This window comes from Vulpes vulpes, chromosome 14 (genome assembly GCF_048418805.1).
Source record: "Vulpes vulpes isolate BD-2025 chromosome 14, VulVul3, whole genome shotgun sequence".
Taxonomy (NCBI): Eukaryota; Metazoa; Chordata; class Mammalia; order Carnivora; family Canidae; genus Vulpes; species Vulpes vulpes.
Window position 1 is genome coordinate 25,381,479 of NC_132793.1, and position 22,995 is coordinate 25,404,473.

The 22,995-nt window shown below is 54.1% G+C and overlaps 1 protein-coding gene across 1 annotated transcript; it reads right to left on the reverse strand.

The window, feature by feature from the left end:
* Positions 1-1,871: 1,871 nt before the first annotated feature.
* On the reverse strand, positions 1,872-20,489 carry BPIFB2 (BPI fold containing family B member 2). The gene is made up of 15 exons (XM_026009650.2): positions 20,381-20,489; positions 18,012-18,105; positions 16,111-16,215; positions 15,087-15,233; positions 13,065-13,125; positions 11,547-11,607; positions 7,175-7,266; positions 6,742-6,927; positions 6,466-6,519; positions 5,727-5,897; positions 5,092-5,159; positions 4,842-4,887; positions 4,071-4,134; positions 3,670-3,746; positions 1,872-2,138 (listed from the first exon to the last, which is right to left on the reverse strand). The coding sequence occupies exons 1-15, from the start codon at positions 20,487-20,489 to the stop codon at positions 2,097-2,099; spliced, it is 1,377 nt and encodes a 458-aa protein (XP_025865435.2). The 3' UTR covers positions 1,872-2,096.
* Positions 20,490-22,995: the final 2,506 nt, after the last annotated feature.

The window sequence follows — 22,995 nt, forward strand, 5'->3', positions numbered from 1 at the left end:
GTCAAGGTTAGTCATACGGCTGTGAGAACAACCAGTGAAGCCTGTCCCAACCACAGCCTGAGCATGTGACCCCTCTGCCACCCTGCAGCTTCCACCTGGGACAGGCTATCCATGGCCCTTAAACAAACCAGAGACCTCTCCTCACCTCTTACCCCTCAGGCCCCTCCACTCTGACAGCCTCTCCCCTTGCCAGTGTGTGGACCCATCTGGAAGTACTCCATGTGGTCTGCACGCAGCCGCCTGTGGTCTAGAGAGCAGCCTGTTGCTAGCTATGACCCCCACCTGTCCCCAGTGCCTGCCCCACTCCTCTTGAAAGAACATATGCCCATCATGGAGACAGACAAGGACTGAACTGGTTGGAAAAGCTAATCAGATGAATGAGTGGATGTGTGGATGAACGGATGGATGGATGAATGGATAGATGGATGGATGGTTGGATGGATGGATAGATGGATGGAAGACAGGGAGAGGGAAAGGAAGGAAGACTGGTTGGTTCCCTGGACTGACCACTAACCAGAAGACTGGTTGGTTCCCTGGACTGACCACTAAATGGCACCCTGTATCCTGAGCCCACAGTCTTTTCCTAAGTCACTAGCTTTCTCTCCTGGCTGGGTCTGTATCTTAAAATGTTTTTCTTTCTCATATTCCACATCGCCTAGCCTTGGGTTCAGCCTATATTAAGTTCCAATAAAAGTAGGATTAATGAATGAATTGACTAAGCAACCAAATGAAATCAGAGCCGTGCTGTCCTGAGCACAGTCGACAGGTTGAATGTTATGGCCAGGCCCTCCCCTTCATGCCATTTGTACCCCCTCCCCACCGCCCAAACTCTGGGCTTGCTACAGGCCCCTCAGCCTGTCACACTGAGACTTTGAGGTGAATCTGTAACTCTTAGAAGGAGAGAGGCTAGTGACACACCATATCAAAGGCCTTGCATGTGGATGGCGGGAATTCAGGCACCTTTTACCCCCAGAGAAACATAAACAGAATGCTGCGAACCATGTATATCAAGGCAGGAAGGCACACTGGCTGAGAGCTTAGAGCTTGGCTCATCAAGGGAAGAAAATCACACAGCTTTGGCTCACGGGAGCTCACGGCCCTCTGTCTTCCCTAGGCCATCTTGTCATGTGCGTGACCCGCTGGGTTCAAAGAGCTTTCAGAGGCAAAGGACTAAGACACAATCCTGAGGCCACAGGCCCAGAAGGCAGGTCCCCTCCTTTTAACAGACACTTGCCTGTGGTCCCAGGAAGCCCAAGACAGAGACACTGCCTGAGAAGGCAAAGCACTCCCTGTCACCTGAGGCTTGTGACCCAAGGGCACACCTCAGATGGGGTGGGGGTGAGTGGAAGAAGGAACTGGAAATCTTAGTCCTGGAGCCCAGGAAGAGGGCACAGTCCTTGGCATCTGCTGCCATCCTGCTCTGAGATTCAGCACATTTCTCTCCTCGTAGGCCTCAATCCCCAAATCTGCCAAATGGAACCCCACCAGCCTGCCTGCCTGCCTTGTAAAGTTCCTCTGAGGTCCTAGGACTGTAGAGGGGAAACACCACCAGCCGAGGACACAGTGTGTAAAGTGCCACCGTGGTAACTTCTAGCCATCATGCTGCTCGCCAGGGTCCCCTTTCAAACTCTGAACTTCCCTGGTCAAGGAAGTGAGGGAGTCAACAGATACAGTCAACAGAGACATGGTCACATCCTCATCTTCTTCCAGGTGGCTTTGGTGGCTCCAGGGACAAACAGGATCCAAGAACTGGATGTAAGCAACTAGCCTCAGGTTTGCACAGAGTTCACCAGGCCTGGCTGGGAGTTGCAGCTCAAAAGAAAATGTTTAATGTGAGAGGGGATACGTTGGTACATCCTGGAAGAGGGGTATGCTGCTCACATGGAGGGGGAAGGAGACGGGAGGGACAGAGGGAGAGGAGGGGAAAGGAGGGAGGGGAGCTCAGTCACGCGGAGAAGATTAAACAGCCTGGCTGGATCATCCCGCTTGCTGCTGATGGTAAGTGTGGCTTTGCCTCAGTTTCTCAAGTGGCTTGAGGCAAGAGAGTCCCTGAAGCAGGGAGCTGGCCCACTCCTAGGTCTCCTGGTGGTCCCACCTCAGCGCTGGTATAAGAGTCCACTGGATATCACGACATAGCCCTGAAGGGTAAGGAACACCATGGGCCAGGTCAGAGGCCACATGAGGACTGATAGGACCCCAGCGGCCCCATCAGCCTGGCTTTGAGCTCAGGCTCTGCCACTCCTGCTGGCTGTGTCCTGAGGACAGTTCTTTGCTTCTCTGGGCCTCAGTTTCCTGCTGTCACTTGAGAGTGTTAACAGCGCCCACCCTGCAAACTTACAATGAGGATGCAGCCAGAGCACGTGGGCAGAGCCCCTGCATGGGGCTGGGGATTGATGTGCGCTTGTGGGCATGGTTGGGACCAGCGCTGTATTAATTAGGACAGGGCGTCCAAACACAGAGCATCTTCTCTGGGTCCAAGGCTCCCCAGCAGAGCCAGGAACCTCCCATATACCCTCTGCCGTCTACACTGCACTGCAGAAATGTGCTCAGAGCCTGCTGGTCATTCCTTCATTCACTTATTCATTCAACAGATCTTCACAGAGCCTCTGCTCTAATCCACGCCCTGTGCCACATGCTGGGGACAAAGCAGACCCAGGCCCTGCCCATGTGTAGCTCATACATGCCCCCAATACAGTAGCCATTATTAAACTAAAGCCAATTAGAATTAAATAAAATTTGCAATTCAGTTCCTTGGTTGCGCTAGCCACATTTCAAGTGCCCAAGAACCATATGTGCCCAGTGGCCCACAGTTACTACTGTGTTGGACACTGCAGGCTCCCAGAACTCTCCCACATTGTTCTGGGCAATGCTGGTCTAGGGCCCCTTGACTTTGGACCCAGTTGACTGGATTTGTGAGTACCAGGGTGAGTTAGCCACTGACGGTGCCTGTTTGGGAGAGTCTTGGGGGGAAGTTCCCACTAAGAGCCCATGCTCCAACATGAGCCTATTGTTCCTTTTTTGGAGGGTGGAGGGTGGATCATTCAAATGCCTTGGGACCATAGTTCTTCAGCAACAAAGGCGTCATCCCTGGGAAAACATTAGTGGGTCCCACTCAGGGAATATGAATAACACACAGATGTTAGGCTGCAGAGACCTGGGCTAAGCTTTCTGTCCTACACGCCTTGTTGAGTGAATAGAAAGAATATTATCATTGTATATCCCAGGTGAAACAGAAAGAAGTTGTAGGGTCTCACCCTAGGCCCACAATTTCTCATCAGGGAAAGTGACTTTAGAAGGGTCGGGAAGCCTTCTTCCCTTGTCCAGCCTGCAGAGGTTTTGTACAAAACTGGAAGTTCCTCTGTCATCTTCCTCAGACACCAAAGGGCACCCCAAGGCCCAGATCATGGGATGACTGAACCCCCCGATTATGGCCTGGCATGATACCTGATGAGGACTGAAGGGTGGGTGAGACCTTTGCACCAGTGTCTCTGCACATCCTAAATTTTCCATCTCATGACAGCTAGGGAGTCATGGCTGGTCTCGGCAGGAACAGGGGACACCCCCAGGCCTGGCTGACCCTGAGACCCCACTGTGTGTACCAGCAGGGAGGGAGGACGAGGGGGAGGAAGGATGGAGGAAGCCCATGTGGTCACACCCATAGGCTCTTACCTCATAGACAAAGACCTCAGGGTTGATGTAGTACAGGTTGACCATGCTGGGGAGGGTGATCCCCATGCCCAAGAGAGCTGCAGGAGGGGAAGGAGAAACCAAGTTCATTATGGGGGGCCTCAGTGGAGCACCATGGGAGGCCCACGCCATGCTGAGCTCCTCGTGCGCATCATGACACGGAGTCCCACACACGGCTGGGGGGTGGGAGCCATTATTACTGTACTCACTTTACAGAAGGGAAAACAGTCTTGGGGAGGGATAAGAACTGAAAAGCTAAGAGAGTGGGAACTCTCTTAACCTCGGAGCCCGGGCAGCGCGAAGGATGGCCGGAAGGGAGCCTGGAGCAGGTGTGGGTCAGGAGGGGGCTGCGGGGGCCAACTGGCGCGGGGAGCAGGGCTTACCATTGAGGTGATCCAGCAGGGGCCTCTTGAACACGGTGTCCATGAGTGGGCGCATCTGATTTGTCTGCAGCCATGTAGTCAGGGAGCAGGGGCCGTGGGCCCGCTCCAGCGAGGGGCCGGGAGAGATGGACAGGTGGGCCGCACGTAACACACAGCAGACACAGACAGACACAGAGAGCAGAGGCGGGGGGGGGGGGGGGAGGGCAGGACACCCCAGTCAGCCGTCAGAGCATCTGGTCCCCAGAAACCACCCCCTGAGAGGACCCTAGACGCGCTCCTGGCTGACACTGCATGGCCAACGGGTGGCTGACAGACTGCCTCATGCCAGGTGACCAGCTGCCCATCGGTGCTGAGCAGCGGGTGACCGACCGCTGGTGGGTAGGCTGGCGGGCTGTGTTGGCTGACAGGCCCGCCAATGGAGCATGGTGGCTAGGGACGCAGCTGCCTCACAGGGCCGAAGAAGCAACCAGCGCCATCTGATACTGGCCTGCCAGCGATTCTCAGACCCACCAGTCCTCAGCCACCTGGCTGCGACACTTGGCGGACTGACCCCACTGAAGAACCAAGGCTGACTGACTGGCTGACTGACAGCCGGATGGCCCGAGGACAGATTGTCTGATGGGTAGGCCCTCCGCCTGGCCACCGTCCCCAGGCACCTTGGTGGAAGCCCAATCACGGTGGCACGTACAGGTGCACTTGCGTGCAAGCACAGGGACTCAAGACCTGCCCCACCCTGTGAGGGGTCTCTAGAGACCCCAACCCCACACTCACATCAACGAAGCCCACATTGGAGGAGCGCACGGTGAGCTGGATATCCCTGAAAGAAACGGAGGAGGGCTAGGACTAGGCCTATATCCCCCTAGATCCCTCCTCCTACCATACCGCATGTGCTACAACCCAGCCTCCTCTGACTGATGCTGTAATGGGTGACATTGTGATAAAGTGGCTGCAGGCCCATTGCACAGAGGAACACACTGAGGTGGCTGGATCCGGAGGTGTTCAGCAGGTTGTCCTTGCTTACCCCAGCACAGATGTGGTGCCCTGAAGCTTCACCTTGGACACAGAGAGCTGGAGGTCCAGGTTCACAACCTGGGCACGAAGAGAGAGCAAGGTCAAAGAGCACAGAACCACAGAGGAGATTCCGGTGGCCACCAGCTTCCACCCACTCCCCGCCTGACTCAGGTGTTCGCGGAGCACCCATATGCACCAGACCCTGCACACAGCTCAGGGAACAAACACCAGGTCTCTGCCCTTAGGAACCCTCAGAGGCTGGGGGAGGAGGTGAACAATGGCCAAAGTAACCAGGGTCCTTAATAGCAGGTGCCAGGACAGCAGAGTGGCAGCAGGGAGAGGGCTGATGGGGACCATCTTTCTCAGGGTGGTCTAAGAAGACTGCCTGAGAAAGGCTGCAACATCTGAGCTGAGTCCTGAAAGATGAGGAGAAGCTAGCCGTGCTGAGGGCAAGGGGAAGAGTGTCCCAGGCACAGTGCCCAATAGCACATGCAAAGGGCCTACACCAGGAATGTCATGGCACAGTGAAGGAACTGCAGGGAGACCATCATGGATAGAGCAGAGCAACTGGGGAAAGTGGGGCAGGAAGTGAGATCTTGGGAGTTGCCACCCTCCCAGCCAGCCCCACCAGCCCACTTCACTCACCACATCAAAGGAGAAGAGGGACTGGAAAGCTGAGTTGGAGGTCACAGCCTGGACTTCCACAAAGGGCTGCAGCTGAAGCGTGGCATTGTTGGTACGAAGTGTGGCCACGGGCGTGGCACCCAGCCGCACCTTGAGAGTCACAGGCATGGGCTCGGGGAACCGGCGGGCCACCTGGGGAGTGGAGAGGGAGAGAAGGAGGAGGGCACCTAGGGACAAAGGCTGGGTGGGCTCTCCACTCATCGCTTCAGGCGCTCCTGATCAAGCCACTGTTCGTCCGTGACTGGGCCATAGAGGTGCAGCCACCCCAAGCCCCTGTCCTCGGGGATGCCCTGCCTGCAGCGGGTGGTAGGCATGAAGATGGGCACAGACTATGCGATTGGTGCCAGGAGGGATGGACGCTAAGGGGCCATGGGAGTTCAAGGAGTCTCCTGGACCAGATGGGGGGTGAGGTCCTTCCCTAGGAGGCAACCCCCAAGCTTGGACTTGAAGATGCACAAGAGAAAAGGAAGCAGAGAAGGCCCTCCAGGCAGAGGGCAGCAGCTGCACAAAGGCACAGGAGGGAGACAGCATAACATCTGGCAGAGAAGGGGCCACCCCTAACGTGGAGGAGGCGCAGAGGTCAGGACACATGCCGAAGCCCCCAGTGGACTGATAAGAGCCAGCAGAGGTCCCCCAGCCAGAGAACCTCCCACCTCGATCCCACGTCTTGGTCCCTGAAATGATTAAAAATGTCACCAACCTCGGGGATGAGCTGGCCCAGCACAGAGGTGTTCAGCAGGTTGTCCTCAGACTTCTGAAATTAGCCCCCATGTCATGGCAGATTTTAGGGCAGCCACTCCTCAAGCTAGACCACCTGTTGCCTCCCCATGACCACCTTTGAACCTTTGCAACAGCCACTCTGTAGCCGCAAAACTTGGGCTGCCCCACCCACAATTTGGCCTCTGCGGGGCCTCCCCAGGCTGGACCGCAGGGCATGCCTGTCCCACAGGCTCTGGGCGGCAGGTCCGAGCCTCACCAGCTGCCCTGTGATGTCCAGGTTGAGGGCACCAGCTTTCTGCAGCAGCAGGAGGGCGGAGTCAAACAGGTCCTGGGAGAGGCCCACGGTTGCCATGGCACCATCAGCACCCACGTTAGGCGGCAGTACAAAGTGGGTGGCATCCACAGGCAGGACGATGGGCTTGCCCAGTAGGAAAAGAATGGCCTACGGGGTTGGTGGGTGGTGAGAGGAGAAAAGCAGGAGTGCCCCAGTAGGATGGTGGTTCCATCATAGAACCTGGGCTCTCAGATGCCACCCACCCCCACATGCCACATGTTGTCCAGCCTCACACCCTAAATGCCCTTCTGGCTCCTCTCCCTTCAACATCCCTGCTCTTTTAGGAATGTCCCAGGACCCCACGGACCTCAGAGGCAATAAGCCCCCAGCTCAGGGCTGACAAGGGAGCACTTACGCTGATATCCAAGGAAATGTAGTCCTTAGTGATGTTGGGCGCACTGGTCATGGAGTAGCGGATCTGGGACTCTGGACCCACAGGGTTGAGGCCTAACAAAAGCAGAAGAAAAGAAAACACGGCACACTTAGCCTTATCCACCATGCCTCATCTATTCAGAAAATTCAACCATCTGACGACTTCAGTTAGCCAGACCCAGGACAAGAAACAGAAAGGGCAAGAGAAAAGGTCTCTGAGTAAGTGAACCCCAGTTGCAAAACGCACACAGCCAAGATTCAGCTACTCATGGCTTATTGACTCTTAGTTTAGACACAGTTCTGACAATTTGGGTTTCTGCCTTCCGAATTAATGGAAGACTAGAAACCCTAAGTTAGAAGGAAGGAGAAGGGTCACTCTAGGCACAAATAGCCCCTGAAAAAAGCAAGAGGGAACTACAGAAAAAGAATGGAGCTCACATTCATCCAGGTCCAGACATTTGACTTACACTGTCCCGTTCAATCATCACCACATTTTACATACACACATACATGTGCACAGTTTGATGAGTGCAGTTGTGCCCAGGATTATATACCTGGCCTGTCCAGCTGTAAAGTCACGCTCTCTCTCCACCTCATCACACAGCCTCTTACAGAAACTCAAAAGGCAAGCGCCCCTGGAGCCATGCTGTGCAGGAGCACAGGACCCTCAGGGAGCCTCCAGGGAGGCACAGAGGAGAGTTCAGTTCCTATGTGGCAAGTTTCCCCAGAGCTCAGAATATTCTGATTGGGAAGGTTGCAAAGGGTGAGTCACATCTCTAGATGCAGCTAGGCTAGCCGGCACAGCCGGGGAAGGCTCACCCCCACTCTCAGGAAAGCCCAGCTTTTAGCAATAGGTCTTCAAAAGCTCTGGATGACCAAGGGTGTGTGTGTGTACACGTGCATATACACATGCACACATGTTAGATTTCTGTCTGATTTTCTAATGTCTCTTCTGGATTTAATTTTATTTATTTGGGACACCTGGATGCCTCAGTGGCTGAGCATCTGCCTTTGGCTCAGGGTGTGATCCTGGAGACCCGGGATCGAGTCCCGCTTTGGGCTCCCTGCATGGAGCCTACTTCTCCCTCTGCCTATGTCTCTGCCTCTCTCTCTGTGTCTCTCATGAATAAATAAGTAAAATCTAAATAAATAAATAAAGTAATAATAATCATTTTATTTCCTCCAGTGTTTTGGAAATCTCTTGCAATTGTAAAAGAGATATAGTATGATTCCAATTCTACAGCTCAGATCGAGGTGGCAGGAGGGGAGAAGCTCAGAGGGATTTGAGAAGCTGGAGAGATGTTCTGTATTTTGAGTTTGGTGGTGGTCACACAACTGTATACATTCATCAAAACTCAGAGGACAGGACACTAAAAAGAATAAATTACTATTTTTTTAAGATGACTAAAAACATGAAAAATTTAAAATAATTCATATTCCCTGTGGACATATAGACATTTTTGAAAGATTAAAAAAATACATAGCTCAGAACCTCAAATGCATTTCTTTCGGAATTTTCTTCTGTAGAGACAAATAGCCCCCCATCTGTCCCTCCCTCAGCAAAGCTGTGGTGAAGCTCAGTAGCTTCGTGCCCTTCTCTGTTGTCTTTACGGAGTGTCGTTATAGCCTAGGTAAGGGCACAGCCCTCAAGGCAGACTGCCTCCATCTCTTCATCTGTAAAATGGAGCTAAGAATGCTACAGTAAATATTAGCTTTTTTTAAAGATTTTTATTTATTTATTCATGAGAAACACAAAGAGAGAGGCAGAGACATAGGCAGAGGGAGAAGTAGGCCCCCTGTGGAGAGCCCAATGCGGGACTCAATCCCAGGATCCTGGGATCACCTGGGATCATGACATGAGCCAAAGGCAGATGCTCAACCACTGAGCCACCCAGACAGCCCTATTAGCTTTTATTATACAGCATTTTGCCAGGCATGTTGCCAGGTGATTAAAATGCCCCTGTAAGCTGTGCGTTTTAGTGGCTCCTGTCACCCCACACTGTAGGCACACATGACTCATGTAAACAGTCCCCTAGGCCTGAATGCTTAGATTTCCTTTACTAGATTTTTTTTTAATTCCTCAAAGCAAAGGACAAGAGCCGGTCTTTGCTATGAACCCAATTCCAAGGCGTCTTGATGGAGAGAAAGGGGATCTGAGGAAGAAGGGAGGGACAAATGTTGACTGAGCCTGTCATCCACCAGGCACTTAGCCTATGCTGTCTGCTAGCAGCACGGGGGAGAAGCAGGAATTCTGAGCCCCATTGTTTTGTGGGGTTTTGGGGGGGATTGAAATATTTAGACTCAGAGAGATGGTGTGACTTCCCTAAGGTCACACAGCATTGGAGCAACAAAGCCAGAATTTAACTTCATGTTGTTTTATTCCAGGTCGCATTTCCTTGCCTTCTTGGTGCCTTCTGTTAAGGTAATATGGGAGTTATGGTGAAGAGGGGGGTGGGCGTAATCCAGGAATGTTCCCTGAGGAACTGTGAGCTGGGCCATGAAGTAGAGGCAGAGCAGTGGGTCACATGTAAAGAGGAGAAAGCCAGCATGAGTCAGTTCATGACCTTCTGAACTGAACTGAACTGTGGTCAATTCATGACCACACTACGGATTTGAGACTCAGAGCCTCCAATTCCTCATCTATAAACCGGGGATACTGATGCCACCTTGTAGGACTGTTGTTAAAAGTTTGCACAAGAAAGCCAAAGCTAGCTTGATATGAAGATATTCACCCACCCACCACAGGGGGGTTTAGCCATCTGAGTGGCTCAGTCGGTTAAGTGTCTGCCTTGAACTCAGGTCAGGATCCCAGGGTCCAGGGTTGGAGTCCTGCATCGGGCTCCCTGCTCTGTAGGGAGTCTGCTTCTCCCCCTCCCCCTGCTTGTGCTCTCTGTCAAGTAAATAAATAAAATCTTAAAAAAAAAAAAAAAAAAAGAACCCACCACAGATAAACATGGACTCAACATGCCGCCCTGCCTCCTGTCCCGACACACCCACTCCCACACACCTACCCCACACCCTGTGACCATTAGATGTAAACCCCTAAGTCAGAGCAAGGCCAACCAATTGCAGAGTGTAGCTGACCACAGTCAACAGCTCGGGATTTTACAAGTCAATGACGGTGACCTGAGGGAGGCCCTAGAATCCCAGGCAAAGCCACTAGATAGAAGAAGGTGCTTCACACAGGAGCATCTTCAAAACAGGTCTGTGGGAAAACAGAGGGAACCCTGGATTTTGCTCAGGGATCCCCAAGAACATATCACCCCCCAAATTAACAAAGGATACATTTTTGGCCAGTCTGGGGATAGGCAGGTTGTTATTCATGTTGATAAATACTACTGAAAACAGGATGAGGCTGGCCGGCTTTCATAGCTTTTAGCTTCGTAGTGTAAGATGAAGTCCTGATGGAGCCTCGCAGAGGCCACCACCGTGGCCACGCTTCTGTGTGGACTGTGCACGGTGGCTGCGAGCCCTGGGCGCCCGCCTGCAGTGGTGGAGAAGGCGCGGCGGGCAGCGGGGCGGTGACCGGGAGTGGTGTACAGGGAGGACACAGGCACCTACTCCGCAGTCTCCAAGAGCCCCTGGGTGGCCCCAGCTGCCCACAGCAGTGCTTGCTCAAGAACACGCCTTCCTCCCCTGCGTTGCTGCCCCCCTTCCCCACCAGCACCCTGGGGACTCACCCCATTCAAGCCACTTACCCTAACATCTTAGGGTCTGCTTGTGGGGGGGTCAGCCTACGGGACTTTCTCCTAGTACACTCCTAGTACCCTGAGTATGAGGAGCCCCAGAAAAATCAGAGATGAACAAGCCTCTAAGAACAGAGGAGAGGGAGGCTTGCCTCCAGGTGGGTGAATGGCCCCAGAGAACGGAAGCAGGGGTGAGGGCACTTGTGAGCAGAAGTGCTTGAGTTCTGCTGAGGATGTGCTGAGTCAGAGCCCGTGAGACCTCCAGGAGGAGGTGTCCAGAGGAAATGGAATAGAATGGCCCGAGCCACAATGTGCCAGTGGGGAGAGTCCGCCAAAGAATGTGGGAGATGTGGGAGCAAAACCAGAGGAGGATGGGGTCTCTGAGTCTCCAGGCAGGGGAGGAGACAACCGCAAACGGAATGTACTCTGCCTCCCCCCCGCATACACGCATACACACTTGCACACTTGCACACACACACACACACTAAACATTCAAAGACTTGATTCTAGTATTTGGAGATTCCCTGAGTTCATCAGTACCTATTCAGTCATCCTATGATTGATCTCCCAGAGGTCAACCCTGACCAGAGGTTGATCTTTAAAGGGTCTTGGGGGTCCCAGTGGAGCTCAGAGGCCCCAGTCCCCTCCCTCTGGGCTCTCAGGTCTTACCAATTAAAGTGCCCAGGTGCACGTTGAGGCCCTGCACCAGGTTGGAGATGCTCAGGCATAGCTGCGGCAAAACAGAGGCGGAGGCTGGTGAAGAGGGTGCTGGGGCTGAAGGGATGAGACCGTGAGACTCTAGGGTCCCAGTCTGGAAGCCTCCTCCAGCCTGCATGCCGCGGCCTGGAGTCCCACCCTTCCTCTACCTCCCAGTGGGCATCTTCTGGCTCCTCTCCGGGGCACTGAGGATTCGGAGGAGAAGCTAGGGCCCATGGGCATCAAGGAAAGAACAGGAGAGGGCCAGCAGGGGCGGGGGTGGGGTAGGGATGGGCACTACATGTGGTGAAGGCAGGCGGTGGTTAGCGAGGAAGCCTGGAGTTCCCCTGGGTGCAGTGGGCAGCCCAAGAAGTGTATTAAGCTGGGGTCAGTGGGATCGAAGGTGGGGCAGAGGAGAGACCACAAGGCTAAGGGTAGTCAAAGCCTGGTCCAGGCAGAGCTGAGGAGGCTGGGCTGGTGGAGGGCCAGGTCAGGCTGTACTGCCTTCAGCCTCAGGCCTCAGTCTCCTCATCTGCAAGATGGAAATGCTGGGGCCCACCTCTGCTGGGTGGGACGGCCTCGAGTGGGTTATCTGGGGTTGTAGGGACCAGATCAGGAGATGGGGTGGAGTGTAAAAGGGCAGAGATGAAGAAGTGGCTCCTCCTTGGCTGTGGGACCCTAGGCCCAGAGGAAACCATCTCTCACCAGGTCGGCCACAGGCTGCTAATGACAAGAGCTGAGATAGCAACAGCAATCACAGTGCCCACTCTGCCAAAACTGTTCTAAACTCCTTATGGATGTTAATGTGCTCAACCCCCACAAACAACTCCGAGAGAGGTTTACCCTCTGTATTACAGGTGTGGAGTTGGGGGCAGACGGAGGTTAGGTGATTCATCCAAGTGCCACAGCTAGGAAGGAGAGGACCAGGATTGAAGCCAGTGCCCATGTTCTTGTCCACTTTCATTTTGTCTCTTTTTCATAAGCCGCATGGCCCTTGAAAGCACTGCCTCCTCCCCACGCTCCAGCATGGACTGGGGCTGGCTCAAGAGCAACCCCCTGAGCCCACCCTTATTACGCCTCTCCATTACTGCCCTGGACCATCACCCCAGGCTCCTCCTGCTTCGTGGGAGAATGGAGAAGCCCCATGAACAGTCTTCTATTAAAAATAATAATAATAATAACAGGGGCACCTGGGTGGCTCAGTCAGTTAAGCATCTGCCTTTAGCTCAGGTCATGATCCCAGAGTCCTGGGATCAAGCCCCGAGTCAGGCTTCCTGCTCAGCAGAGAGTCTGCTTCACCCTCTCACTCTGCCCCTCCCCCTGCTTGTGCTCTCTTTCTCAAATAAATAAATTAAATCTTTTTTTTTTTTTAAATTAAAAAGCAGTAAGAATCCCAATCTCTCCCACGCCCGCAATACTCCTTTCATTCAGCATGTCTACTGAGGTTAGCAAGGCCCTCCTTCCTGGGAGACCTGGTAGGGGGTCCTGTACCTTGTTCCGCAGGACAGCTTTAATATGATTCTGCACCAGGACCAGCAGCCCAGGGGCCACGCTGAGAAAGAGAGAGAGAAAGCGCTCCTGAGCTCCGGCTCGTGCATTCGGGCCCGCTTCTCCTGCAGAGCCACTGTCTGAGAGAGAAGTGTCTCCTCTGAGCCGGGAGCCAGTGAGTCCCATTCCACCCCTTGCCGTGTGCCAGACACGGTGCCAGCACCATTGTCCCCACAGATGAGGAAACCGAGCCTCAAAGAAGAGGTCACTGGTTTTGAGGTTTGGAAGTGGCCAAAACATGCTACTGAGGCCAGGCTTGGGGGAGACAGAGAAGACCCTGCAAAAGCCAAGACTCAGCCACATTGTTGGCCAGCTGGCTTCATGGTCACTCTGAACCCAGGAAGCTGGGGGTGCTTCCTGCTTGGGCTCCAATTCTCTGTGACACACCTAGTAAATTTCCTTCCTCATTCTGTGCCTCAGTTTCCCCTCTGAATGATGGAAGATGGGTCTAAGTTGTTTCTCAGCAGGGATCCATAGGAAACCATGGTTCCTTGGGGGTTCTTTAAGTTGTTATTTATTTTTTTTTTTTTTATGATAGTTACAGAGAGAGAGAGAGAGAGGCAGAGACACAGGCAGAGGGAGAAGCAGGCTCCATGCACCGGGAGCCTGACGTGGGATTCGATCCAGGGTCTCCCGGATCGCGCCCTGGGCCAAAGGCGGGCGCCAAACCGCTGCGCCACCCAGGGATCCCTAAGTTGTTATTTAAATTTCAGTTAGTCAGCCTACAGTGTGATATTAGTTTCAGGTGTACAATATAGTGATTCAGCACTTCCATGCATCACCCAGTGCTCGTCACGACAAGTGCACTCTTTAATCCCATCACCCAGTTCAGCCATCCCCCACCCCTCCCCTCTGGTGACCCTCAGTTTTCTATAGTTAAGGGTCTGTTTCTTGGTTTGCCTCTCTCTCTCTTTTTTTTTCCACTTGCTGATTTGTTTTTTAAATTCCACATATGAGTGAAATCATAGGATATTTGTCGTTTCCTGAGTGACTTATTTCGTTTAGCATTGTACTCTGTAGCTCCATCCTGCAAATGGTAAGATTTCATTCTTTTTTATGGTTGAGTAATATTCGTGTGTGTGTGTGTGTGTGTGTGTGTGCATCACCTCTTCTTCATCTATTCATAATTGTTGATCCAAGTCGCAGCCCAAGCTCACTGAATTGCCTCTCAGGGGAGGTAGTTGGATGGCGGCTGTGTTTTAATGCCATTATCTCCTGGGCTTTCCTTCCTGTGAGCAGCCGCGGCCCATGGGAACGGCAGGGAGTCATGTGTGACTCGTGACGACTGCCGGACACAAGCGTGAATGGCTTTATGCCCGGTCCCCTCTGAGGGAAAAAGGCCAGTTCCAAATGCCCACCTAGCTCAAGTATGAGAAGGTAGACATGATGCAGGAGGTGAGTCAGCCTACAGGGGTTGAACCTCCCCCCCCCCCCCCACCGTTTGTCAGCTGTGTCAACTTAAGCAAGTCACTTAACTGTTCTGTGCCCTTTGAAAAATGGAGGGAATACTTACGCCTTCCTGGCTGGGCCGCTGTGATGTAGTAAAGGGCTTGGAGGCTGCCCTGCACACAGCAGGTGCTCTGGAGGTGGGAGCCGCCGGCAGCTTTGGAGGCAGCCCCGACTCACAGTGAGGTTGACGGCTCCCAGCCCCCTGGACCTCAGGATCCCCGTCTCTGCAGCGGGGGACAGCCCTCCGAGGCCCAGGATAGCCACATCAGGCCTCCCTGAGTACAGTAGTAACGGCTGGCACACGTCATCATGTGCTGCAGGGGGGCGGGATGCAGTAGAGGGACATGGCCTGGCTGCACATTCTCCCCTTCCCTGAATCTCAGTGTCCTCAGCCATAAAACGGGTGTGTCTTGGGCCCCTTGTGGCAACTGGGTGAAAGCTTGAGTGGGAAGCTCAAGAGGAGGCCCCAGAGCCTTGGTGGCAGACTCTGCAGCCCAGCCCTTGCCAGGCACTCACCTGGTACTGCCATCCAGCACCGCGGCACTGTTGAAGAGTGCGAAGCAGGCAGAGATGCTTACCACGGGGGTCCGGATGGAGCCCTGGGCCACCTGGGCGTCGGCCAGCAGTACCACGGGCAGCACCAGCTTCAGGGGCTCCGGGACTCTGCACGACACCATTCCTGAGCCCTGGCGGCACCGCCCAGCACAGCCTACCCTGCAAACCCCCAGCCCGAGCCTGCTCCCCACTGGGCACAGGCAGGACCCTCACTCAGCAGGAGATTCACCCCTGGGACAGGCTCAGGGCCCTCTAAACTCCACTCGGGCTCACAGACATTGCAGCAGATGGGTGTGAAGTCTGGATCCCAGCCCCCTCTCTCTGTGAGGCCCTGGGCCGGTCACTCCCCATACTAGGCCTCAGTATCCTCTTCTGTCAGATGGACATAAGAGTGACGGTACCTATCTCTTGAGGCTGTGCTGAGCGGTCGTGAGGTAGCCGTGTGAAAATGCCCTGCGTGGAGCCTGCCCCCCACCCCCGTGAGCACTCACACAATGGTAGTGTCAGCACAGAGGCGTTCCAACAAGAGATCCCTCTGAGTGCCCAGCCAGTAGTTTGGAAATCAAACACATACAAAGTAGCTGATACATAGAAATAATTCCAACAGCTACATTTACTGAGCACCTACTCTGTGCCTTGCACTGTGCAAGGGGAGGTGTGATTTTAATTCCAGCAGTGGAGCTGTTCACTGCATCCCTCAAAGCCGTGCTGCAGAGTTTCATCCCATTTCACAGAGCGGGAGACTGAGGGCTGCAGGGGTGAACCGGCTGCCAGGTTACACAGCTGCGGAGCAGGACCCAGGTTCTCAAATTCTCACTGTCTCGCTCCCCCGCGGAAGGGTGGGAAAGAGCACTGGACAGGGAGTGGAAGACTCGAGCACAGGACCTGGCAATTGCTAGCCCCCCTCCCCTCACTCTGCCCCTCAGAGCGTCCCTGAAAATCCTTCTGCCCACTGCTACCCCCCTCCTCCAGGAGAGCCACTCACCGAAAGACTTTGAAAGTAAAATTGGCTGCTACCAACATGCGCACCCCAAAATCGGCAATGAACTTCAGGTGGAAGTGGGGCACGTGGACATTCAAAATCTGGATCCTGCAGAGTGGGAATGGAGATGACGGGGGGCCCCCCATTAAACCCTGGAATCAACTCTGTGGTGGGTGTTATGAGCCATAGCCACACTACTGAGGTTATAAAGAACTTTCTGACTACTGGAACCATGGAATGAGGAAGAAGTGGAGAGTTCTCCACCCTAGGGGGCATGCAAGCAGTTGTTGGACAACTAGCTGGTAGGGAAAGGATGCCGAGAGGACTCCCATCCGGGGACAGGAATTGAGGGAGATGATTGTTCAGGACGTGGAGGGCTTTTAGTTTCTGACAGAGGTTGGGAAAGCTTGGAAGGTGGGATCCACAGAAGGTCAGAAATCCCCTCTGCAGCACTCTAGTCAACCGCTTTGGCTGGTAGCCCTTCAGGGACGGGAAACTCATTCCCTTCAAAGCTGCCTGTTCTGATTGCTAAGCACTTTTATAACTTTTTCTTTTTTCCTGAATGAGTCATTTTTTCCCCTACACTGTAGTTGGGGGTGGGAATTCAGACACTGGAAAATGATATGAATTTGAAAAGTTACATCAAAACTCCACCCTCAGGGCACCTGGATGGCTCAGTGGTTGAGTGTCTGCCTTTGGCTCAGGTCGTGATCCCAAGGTCCTGGGATCGAGTCCCACATCGGGCTCCTGCATGGAGCCTACTTCTCCTTCTGCCTGTGTCTTTGCCTCTCTCTGTCTGTGTCTCTCATGAATAAATAAATAAAATTTAAAAATAAAAACCTCCACTCCCCGGCACTCTCACTGTTGGCACTTAGTGGATTTCTTTCTGTGACTCTCTCTGGGACACAGACTGACCTAGAATCTAATTCTTTTCCTTTCTTTCTTTTTTTAAATTTTATTTATTTCACACAGAGAGAGAGCAGGAGAGAGAGAGAGAGAGAACACAAGCAGGAGGAGCAGCAGCAGAGGCAGAGGGAGAAGCAGACTCCCCACTGATCAGGGAGCTCAGACATGGGGCTCGATCCCAGGACCCTAGGATCATGACCTGAGCTGAAGGCAGACGCTTCACCGACTGAGCCCCCCAGGCGCCCCGAAACTGCTCCTTTTCACTCGACAAGCACCCTGGATGTCTTCCCACAAGGACACTCGGTGCGGTTGGCAAACAGCCACGTGTGGCCGACCACAGAACACTGAGGAATCCTGACTGTTAGGTGTGTCAGTGCCCTTCCCGGTCCACCCTACACCAGCCCTTCCCTATGGGACTCGAAATGGGGGCCTCCACACCAGCTACTGGTTTGTCCATCCAGTGTTTTAAAGTTTTCAATGTTTTTTAAGTAGTTGCCATCATTCAAAACTTGACAGATTTAAATATATATATGACTTCTCTTGGGAAGCCAGGGATCTGGGAATAGTGAGTCTGTTCCCGCGTGGTTGGGGACAATTGGCCTGGCCCCCGGATCTGAGTTTGAGATGGCCTCCCCATCTCTCTGCCTTTGAGTCATGATTCATCACAGGGGTGTGGGGGTACTTAGGCTCAGACTTGTGTCTAAATTCAGTGTCTCATTTTTGGGGAAAGTAGCCAAGGGTCCTGCCAGCCCTGGGGACCCAGAAGCAGCAGTCTTGGCCCCTGGAGGGCAGAAATCTAGGAATTCGGAGGCACCAGCCGGCCCGTATCTCCACCTCCGTCTCACCCCCTCAATCACCTTGGGACAGCTCACTTATGAGTGAGATGAGGTGAGGACAGCACTCATCTAGCTGGTGGGGAGCACTCACCTATACGTGGGGTTCACCTACCACTCATTGAGTGGGCTGAAGCATTTTTCTCAGTAGGTGGGAGCACGCACCTGGTGGGCTGATGCACCTCTTCATTCCAGTCCAAGAAATACGGGACTGTGACCCGCAGGGCCTGCTGGAGAGGGGCTGTCCCGATTTGTGACACTGCGGGGCCAGAGCAGGGTGACATCAGGCTGCCCCTGGAGCCACCAAGCAAGACCATACCACCACCACCCTCCACCCCACGGGTTGAGCAGAGAGGACTCAGAGGCGGGCGGGGTCGCACTTGCCCACAGGCGGGGGGCAGGGGCGGGGCTTGCAGCTGGGTCCCCCTGAGCCTGCCCTGGGTTCCACCCTCACACCAGGCCCTGCAAGGCATGCCTTTCCTCTCTTGCTTCTGCCTTTCCCCATCTTGTCTGCCTCACTCCTCAAAAACAAGAACATCCTTTTTGCCCTTTGATCAGATCAGATCCCATCTCTTCTGGAGCCTTTTCCAAGTCTCCAAGCCGAAGGAGAATTTCCCAGTAGAGCGGGACCGAAGGTGGGGTGCTGTTCCGGGGACTGGAGGCTGAGGATTCTTGAGTCCCTCAGATTCTGGATACAAATCCCCAGGTCTGCTATTCACTATCGATGTGGCTGTTCTGTGCCTCAGTTTCCCCCTCTGTAAACTTGCAATGATTATAATGGTACCTTCACATAGTGTCCCAGTAAAGCCTCAGGGCACAGGAAATGTTAGCTCTTACTGTTGCCATTTATTTGTGTAATGATCATGGCTGTCACTTCTCTGGCGCTCCCTTTGTGCCAAGCACTGTTCTGAGTGACGCAGGTGCTACACTGTGCCAGGTTTACCGAGAAGCGAAGACCTCTGGCAAGGGGAAGTTGGATCAGCTGAGGCACCTGGCTCCCAACCTGACTTCTCACACACCTGGGCTGCCAGGCGAGGGAGGTGCTAGTTAAACAATTCAACATGAGTAGAACGAAGATGAGAGGTCGCGGTGCTGGAAGGGAGCAAGGCCCTTGCTGAAGAGTCGAGAGGCCCAAACTTCACACAGACTCACTGTGGGGACTGGGAAGTCACTGCACCACTCACTCTGGGCTTTCGTTTCCTCAGACCTGGAGTAGGGAGCCAGTGGTCCCTGTGTTCTCGCTACCCCTCTCCAGCCCGGCCCTCTGAGTCTGTGGCTGAGCCAAGACTCACACCCAGGCCCCTGGACTCCATCCACAGTGCTCCCCCAACACAGGGCTTAAACTTTGGGGCTTGTGAGATGGGATTAGGAAAACACTATTAGAAAGCCACCCAGCCTGACCCTAGAAAGAGGTGTGTGCAGCCTGGACCTCCCGCTGAATGTCCCCCAAGAACGTAGGCAGGTGCACCTGGGATGGCTCTCTGGGGACAAAGGAGCCTCACACAGGACAGGTAGAGGGAGGATGGTCAGTGGAAGGCAGCAGACCTCATGTCCCAGCCTGTAGCTTCCGTGCATGGCTCCAGGGGCCAGGCACAGACTAACACGGGTCACTGACCCCTTTCACTGCCTGCCTATCTGCCCGGATGCAAGGTCCTGGAAGCCTGTGTGTGCACCACGGGGACACTGCTGCCTCAGTGCTTCTACTGTCTGACTTGAGTGCCTGACACTATAATCTGACTTTGTTCTGGGCTTGAGGGAAATGACTTCTGATTTCTCGCCCCTGACCCAGCTTTGATGGGACTGTGGAGGCCTCTGGGGAGAAGCTTTTGTCCCTCCCTTGGTCTAGTTTTCTCATTATGCCTTTCTCAGGGGATGGGGCAAGTCTTAGAAGGGTGGGACAATGTCATAGGATAGACACCTTGCCCGAGGGGCCCAGAGCAGGGCTGGTCTTCTCACTGTGTACCCCACAGAGATATAGCTCCGGGACGCTCCCTCCAATACTGTGCCAGACATGCCTTCCCCCAGCATGCGTGTGCACACACCCCCACCCTGTGCACATGCGTGTACACCCAGGGTGTGCAGCCACCCCTGCATACACACACCCAGGCACATACCATGACACCTGTATGCATGGCCGTGGTTAGAGATCCTCCCCGACACTCAAGTACACACACAGTCACATCTCCATGAATTTTCAGACTTACACACAGACACACACAAGCAAAAGTAGTCACTCAAACCAACGCGTGCCCTCAGCCTGGGGGCACTGAAGCACAATCATGCATGCCAGTGTGCATGTTAGATTTGACCACATTTCTACTCGTGCATTCACTCCATAAGTGTTTGCTGAGCAGCACTTTGTCAGACATTGTCTGGGAACTGGGGACACGGTGGCACATGAGATAAAAATCCAGGTCCTCATGAGGCTTTTGAGTTCACAGCCACACACAGACACACAAATACGCACACACATGGGACCGTGCACATGCACGTGTGCAGACACGCACAGGATAGGCCAGCAGCACATCTCTTACCGTAGCTCAGCATGGCCTCGTTGAGTCTGACCACGGTGCCCGGCATCAAGGCACCAACCACAGGCAGCAGCAGCGCTAGCAGCAGACCCAGCCTGAATGCCTGAGCCATGGCCATCCTGGCCACTGCCCCCCAAGATCTGTGGGCTGGGGTAGGGACAGGCATCAGAGAGCTTGTCCAGAGCATGCCCCCTCTGGCCTGCTTGAACCCCACCCAGCCTAGAGGTTGCAAGCCCTGCGTGGTAATCCCAGCCCTACCTGAGACCCCCATACATCAGTTCTACCTGTCTGCATTGGGAAGAATCGCCTGCCCAGCCTGCTTCCTCAGGAACCACAGGGAGATTTGGCCTGGAGGTGGGCCCCCAAACCCAGAGAAGACCTAGCCTTGCCTAAGGCCACACAGCAAACTGGGGTTAACCGTAGGACCCAAGCCATGCCAGAGGAAGGGAATGAGGTTCATGGGTAGGGAGACAGAGCAGCTTCCTGCCCCAAGGGCAGAGCCCAGGCCCGCCACTCCAAGGTCCAGGGCTGTGTTTCCTGGTGCCAGGAGTCTAGCCCAGTGTGACAGCCCATCCTAGTGTCCCAGCTCTATGAACGCATCCAGGGAAGGACCCAGGGTGGCTCCTATCCTCATCTCATCCTGTACCAGGTACATTTAAAGCAGGTCTTTGCATGGCCCCCTAACCCCTCCCAACCCAGCCCAGCCAAGTGGACGGATCTGTGTCTAACTCAGGAGTGAGAGGCCACTGCTGAGATGGGCTAATGGAGGCCCAGCGAAGTGGCACTTGCCCAAATTCCCAAAACAAGACTGGGGATGGACCCTTCCATAGAAGGCCATTGGAAGTAGTACTCCTGTTGAACAGACAGGGAAGTTGAGGCTCCTCCCTGGAGGAATGCCAGCCCTATCCCCATTCCTACCTGGGGTGGTTTCCTGGGACAACTGGATTCTCAGCCCTGGCCAAGGCCTCCTGAGTCCCTTGGCAGGTGCGGAAGCTGTTTTATGAGGCTCCCGGGTGTGCAGGACCCACTGTGAAGGGACCCAGGGAGGGGCAGGTTTGCTTGCAGTGATGTGTTTTCCCTGCAAACATGGCCTTTGCCAAAATGTTTCATCCTATGTGTGTGGTGGGGCTGCCACGTAACCAGGCTGCTGCCAACTGCTACAAGACCCTGGGGATGGGCTGCTCTGGGGCCTCTTAGGCCAGGAGATCTCTGGAAAGAGGACTGCTCTTAGGACGGCCCCCTCGTCGTCCCAGCCAGGCCTGGCCAGGCCCAGGAGGATGTGGATGCCCCAAGTCAGGGGGAGGACTCACTAACCTCTTGGGCCTAGTGCCTCCAAGCTCTCTCAACAACATGACCCTTTTAGGAGGAGCCGGAGGCTCCCTGAGCCCTAGCCCCAGTCACTGACTCAGCTCTGCTCCTGCACACACATCGAACCCCGACTCAAAGGACAAGAGAGGAGAGGGTGTGTGGATGCCCCAGTCCCTGCTACTTAACACCACCGGCTCCCTCCAAATGCGTATTGCACTCACAAGGGACGCAGCCCATAGTCTCTTTCTGCATTAGCAGCTGCAGGCTCCCCTCAGCTACCTGGGGCCCAAGGAGCTGTGTGTGCACAAGAGAAGTTTGTATATATGTGTGTACGAGGGGTATGTGGTTGTGAGTGTGTAGTCATGCATATACGTGTCCACTAGGTAATAATTACTAGCATCAGAGGAAAGTGTGTGTGTGAGTGTGTACATGGAATGGGCATGATGGGCATGTTGGCAGCACCGTTTATGATGTGACCTGCCTGTGTACATGAACCTGCATGAGTGCAGGTGTGGGAGTTTTGGGTACGGTATGTATGCATGGGCTTGGTACCCTGAGTGTGTCTGCGTGTATGGTGTTAGGTGCGTGTGTGTATGTGTATAGGTGAATAGTTGACTGCTTCCTGGCATGGGGGAGGTGTGTATGTGTTCGTGCATATAATGTGCATGGAAATTGATAGCATAACTGCAGGGAAAGCCTGTCTGTCCCTCTGCATGGCTCAGCTAGAGTACAGGCACAAAGGGACCTGGGGAAGAGGAAGTGTTCCTCTTCCCCACTCCACTCCAACACCCTTCATGGCTCCCACCAACTCCACACCAGTCCAAATATCAGGCCCAGAGCCCAAGCCCACCCTGTACTGGATCGCCACTAGTGCCCACAGAACTGATAGGGACCACAGACACCAGCAAGCCCTCCCCTGAGAGTGCAGAGTTCCCCTGCCCTATTCAAATGCCAGTTGCAAGGTCCCTAACATCCTACTTACGGCCTCCTGGCGCTCACCGTAGCCAGGGCAAACAGCAGACTCAGTAGAAAGGGTCACAAATATTGACCAAAGCCACTCTCAGTGTTTGCTCTTGGCATGAACACTTCCTCTTCCTCGACATATCCAGTGCGGGGGAGATCGAGTGACAACCGGTGGACACAATGGTGGGAGATTCTCACAGGCCCCGTCTCCCTGCCTCAACGGCAGCCAGGGTTGGGTGAGCACCTGCTACATGCAAGGCCCTCTGCCCTCATCCCCAGGGGTCTGCTTACCTCTGTAGCCAGTGCCTGGAACATACCAGGTGCTCAATAAACATTTGTTGAATGAA

Coding starts and splice junctions, on each gene's coding strand:
- BPIFB2 (XM_026009650.2), bottom strand. CDS start 20,489: ATGGCTCAGGCATTCAGGCTGGGTCTGCTGCTAGCGCTGCTGCTGCCT. Junction 13,126..15,086: donor GTGCTGGATGGCAGTACCAG/GTGAGTGCCTGG, acceptor TCTCTTTCTCAG/CGTGGCCCCTGGGCTGCTGG. Junction 5,160..5,726: donor CCCTCTTCTCCTTTGATGTG/GTGAGTGAAGTG, acceptor CTTCGTGCCCAG/GTTGTGAACCTGGACCTCCA.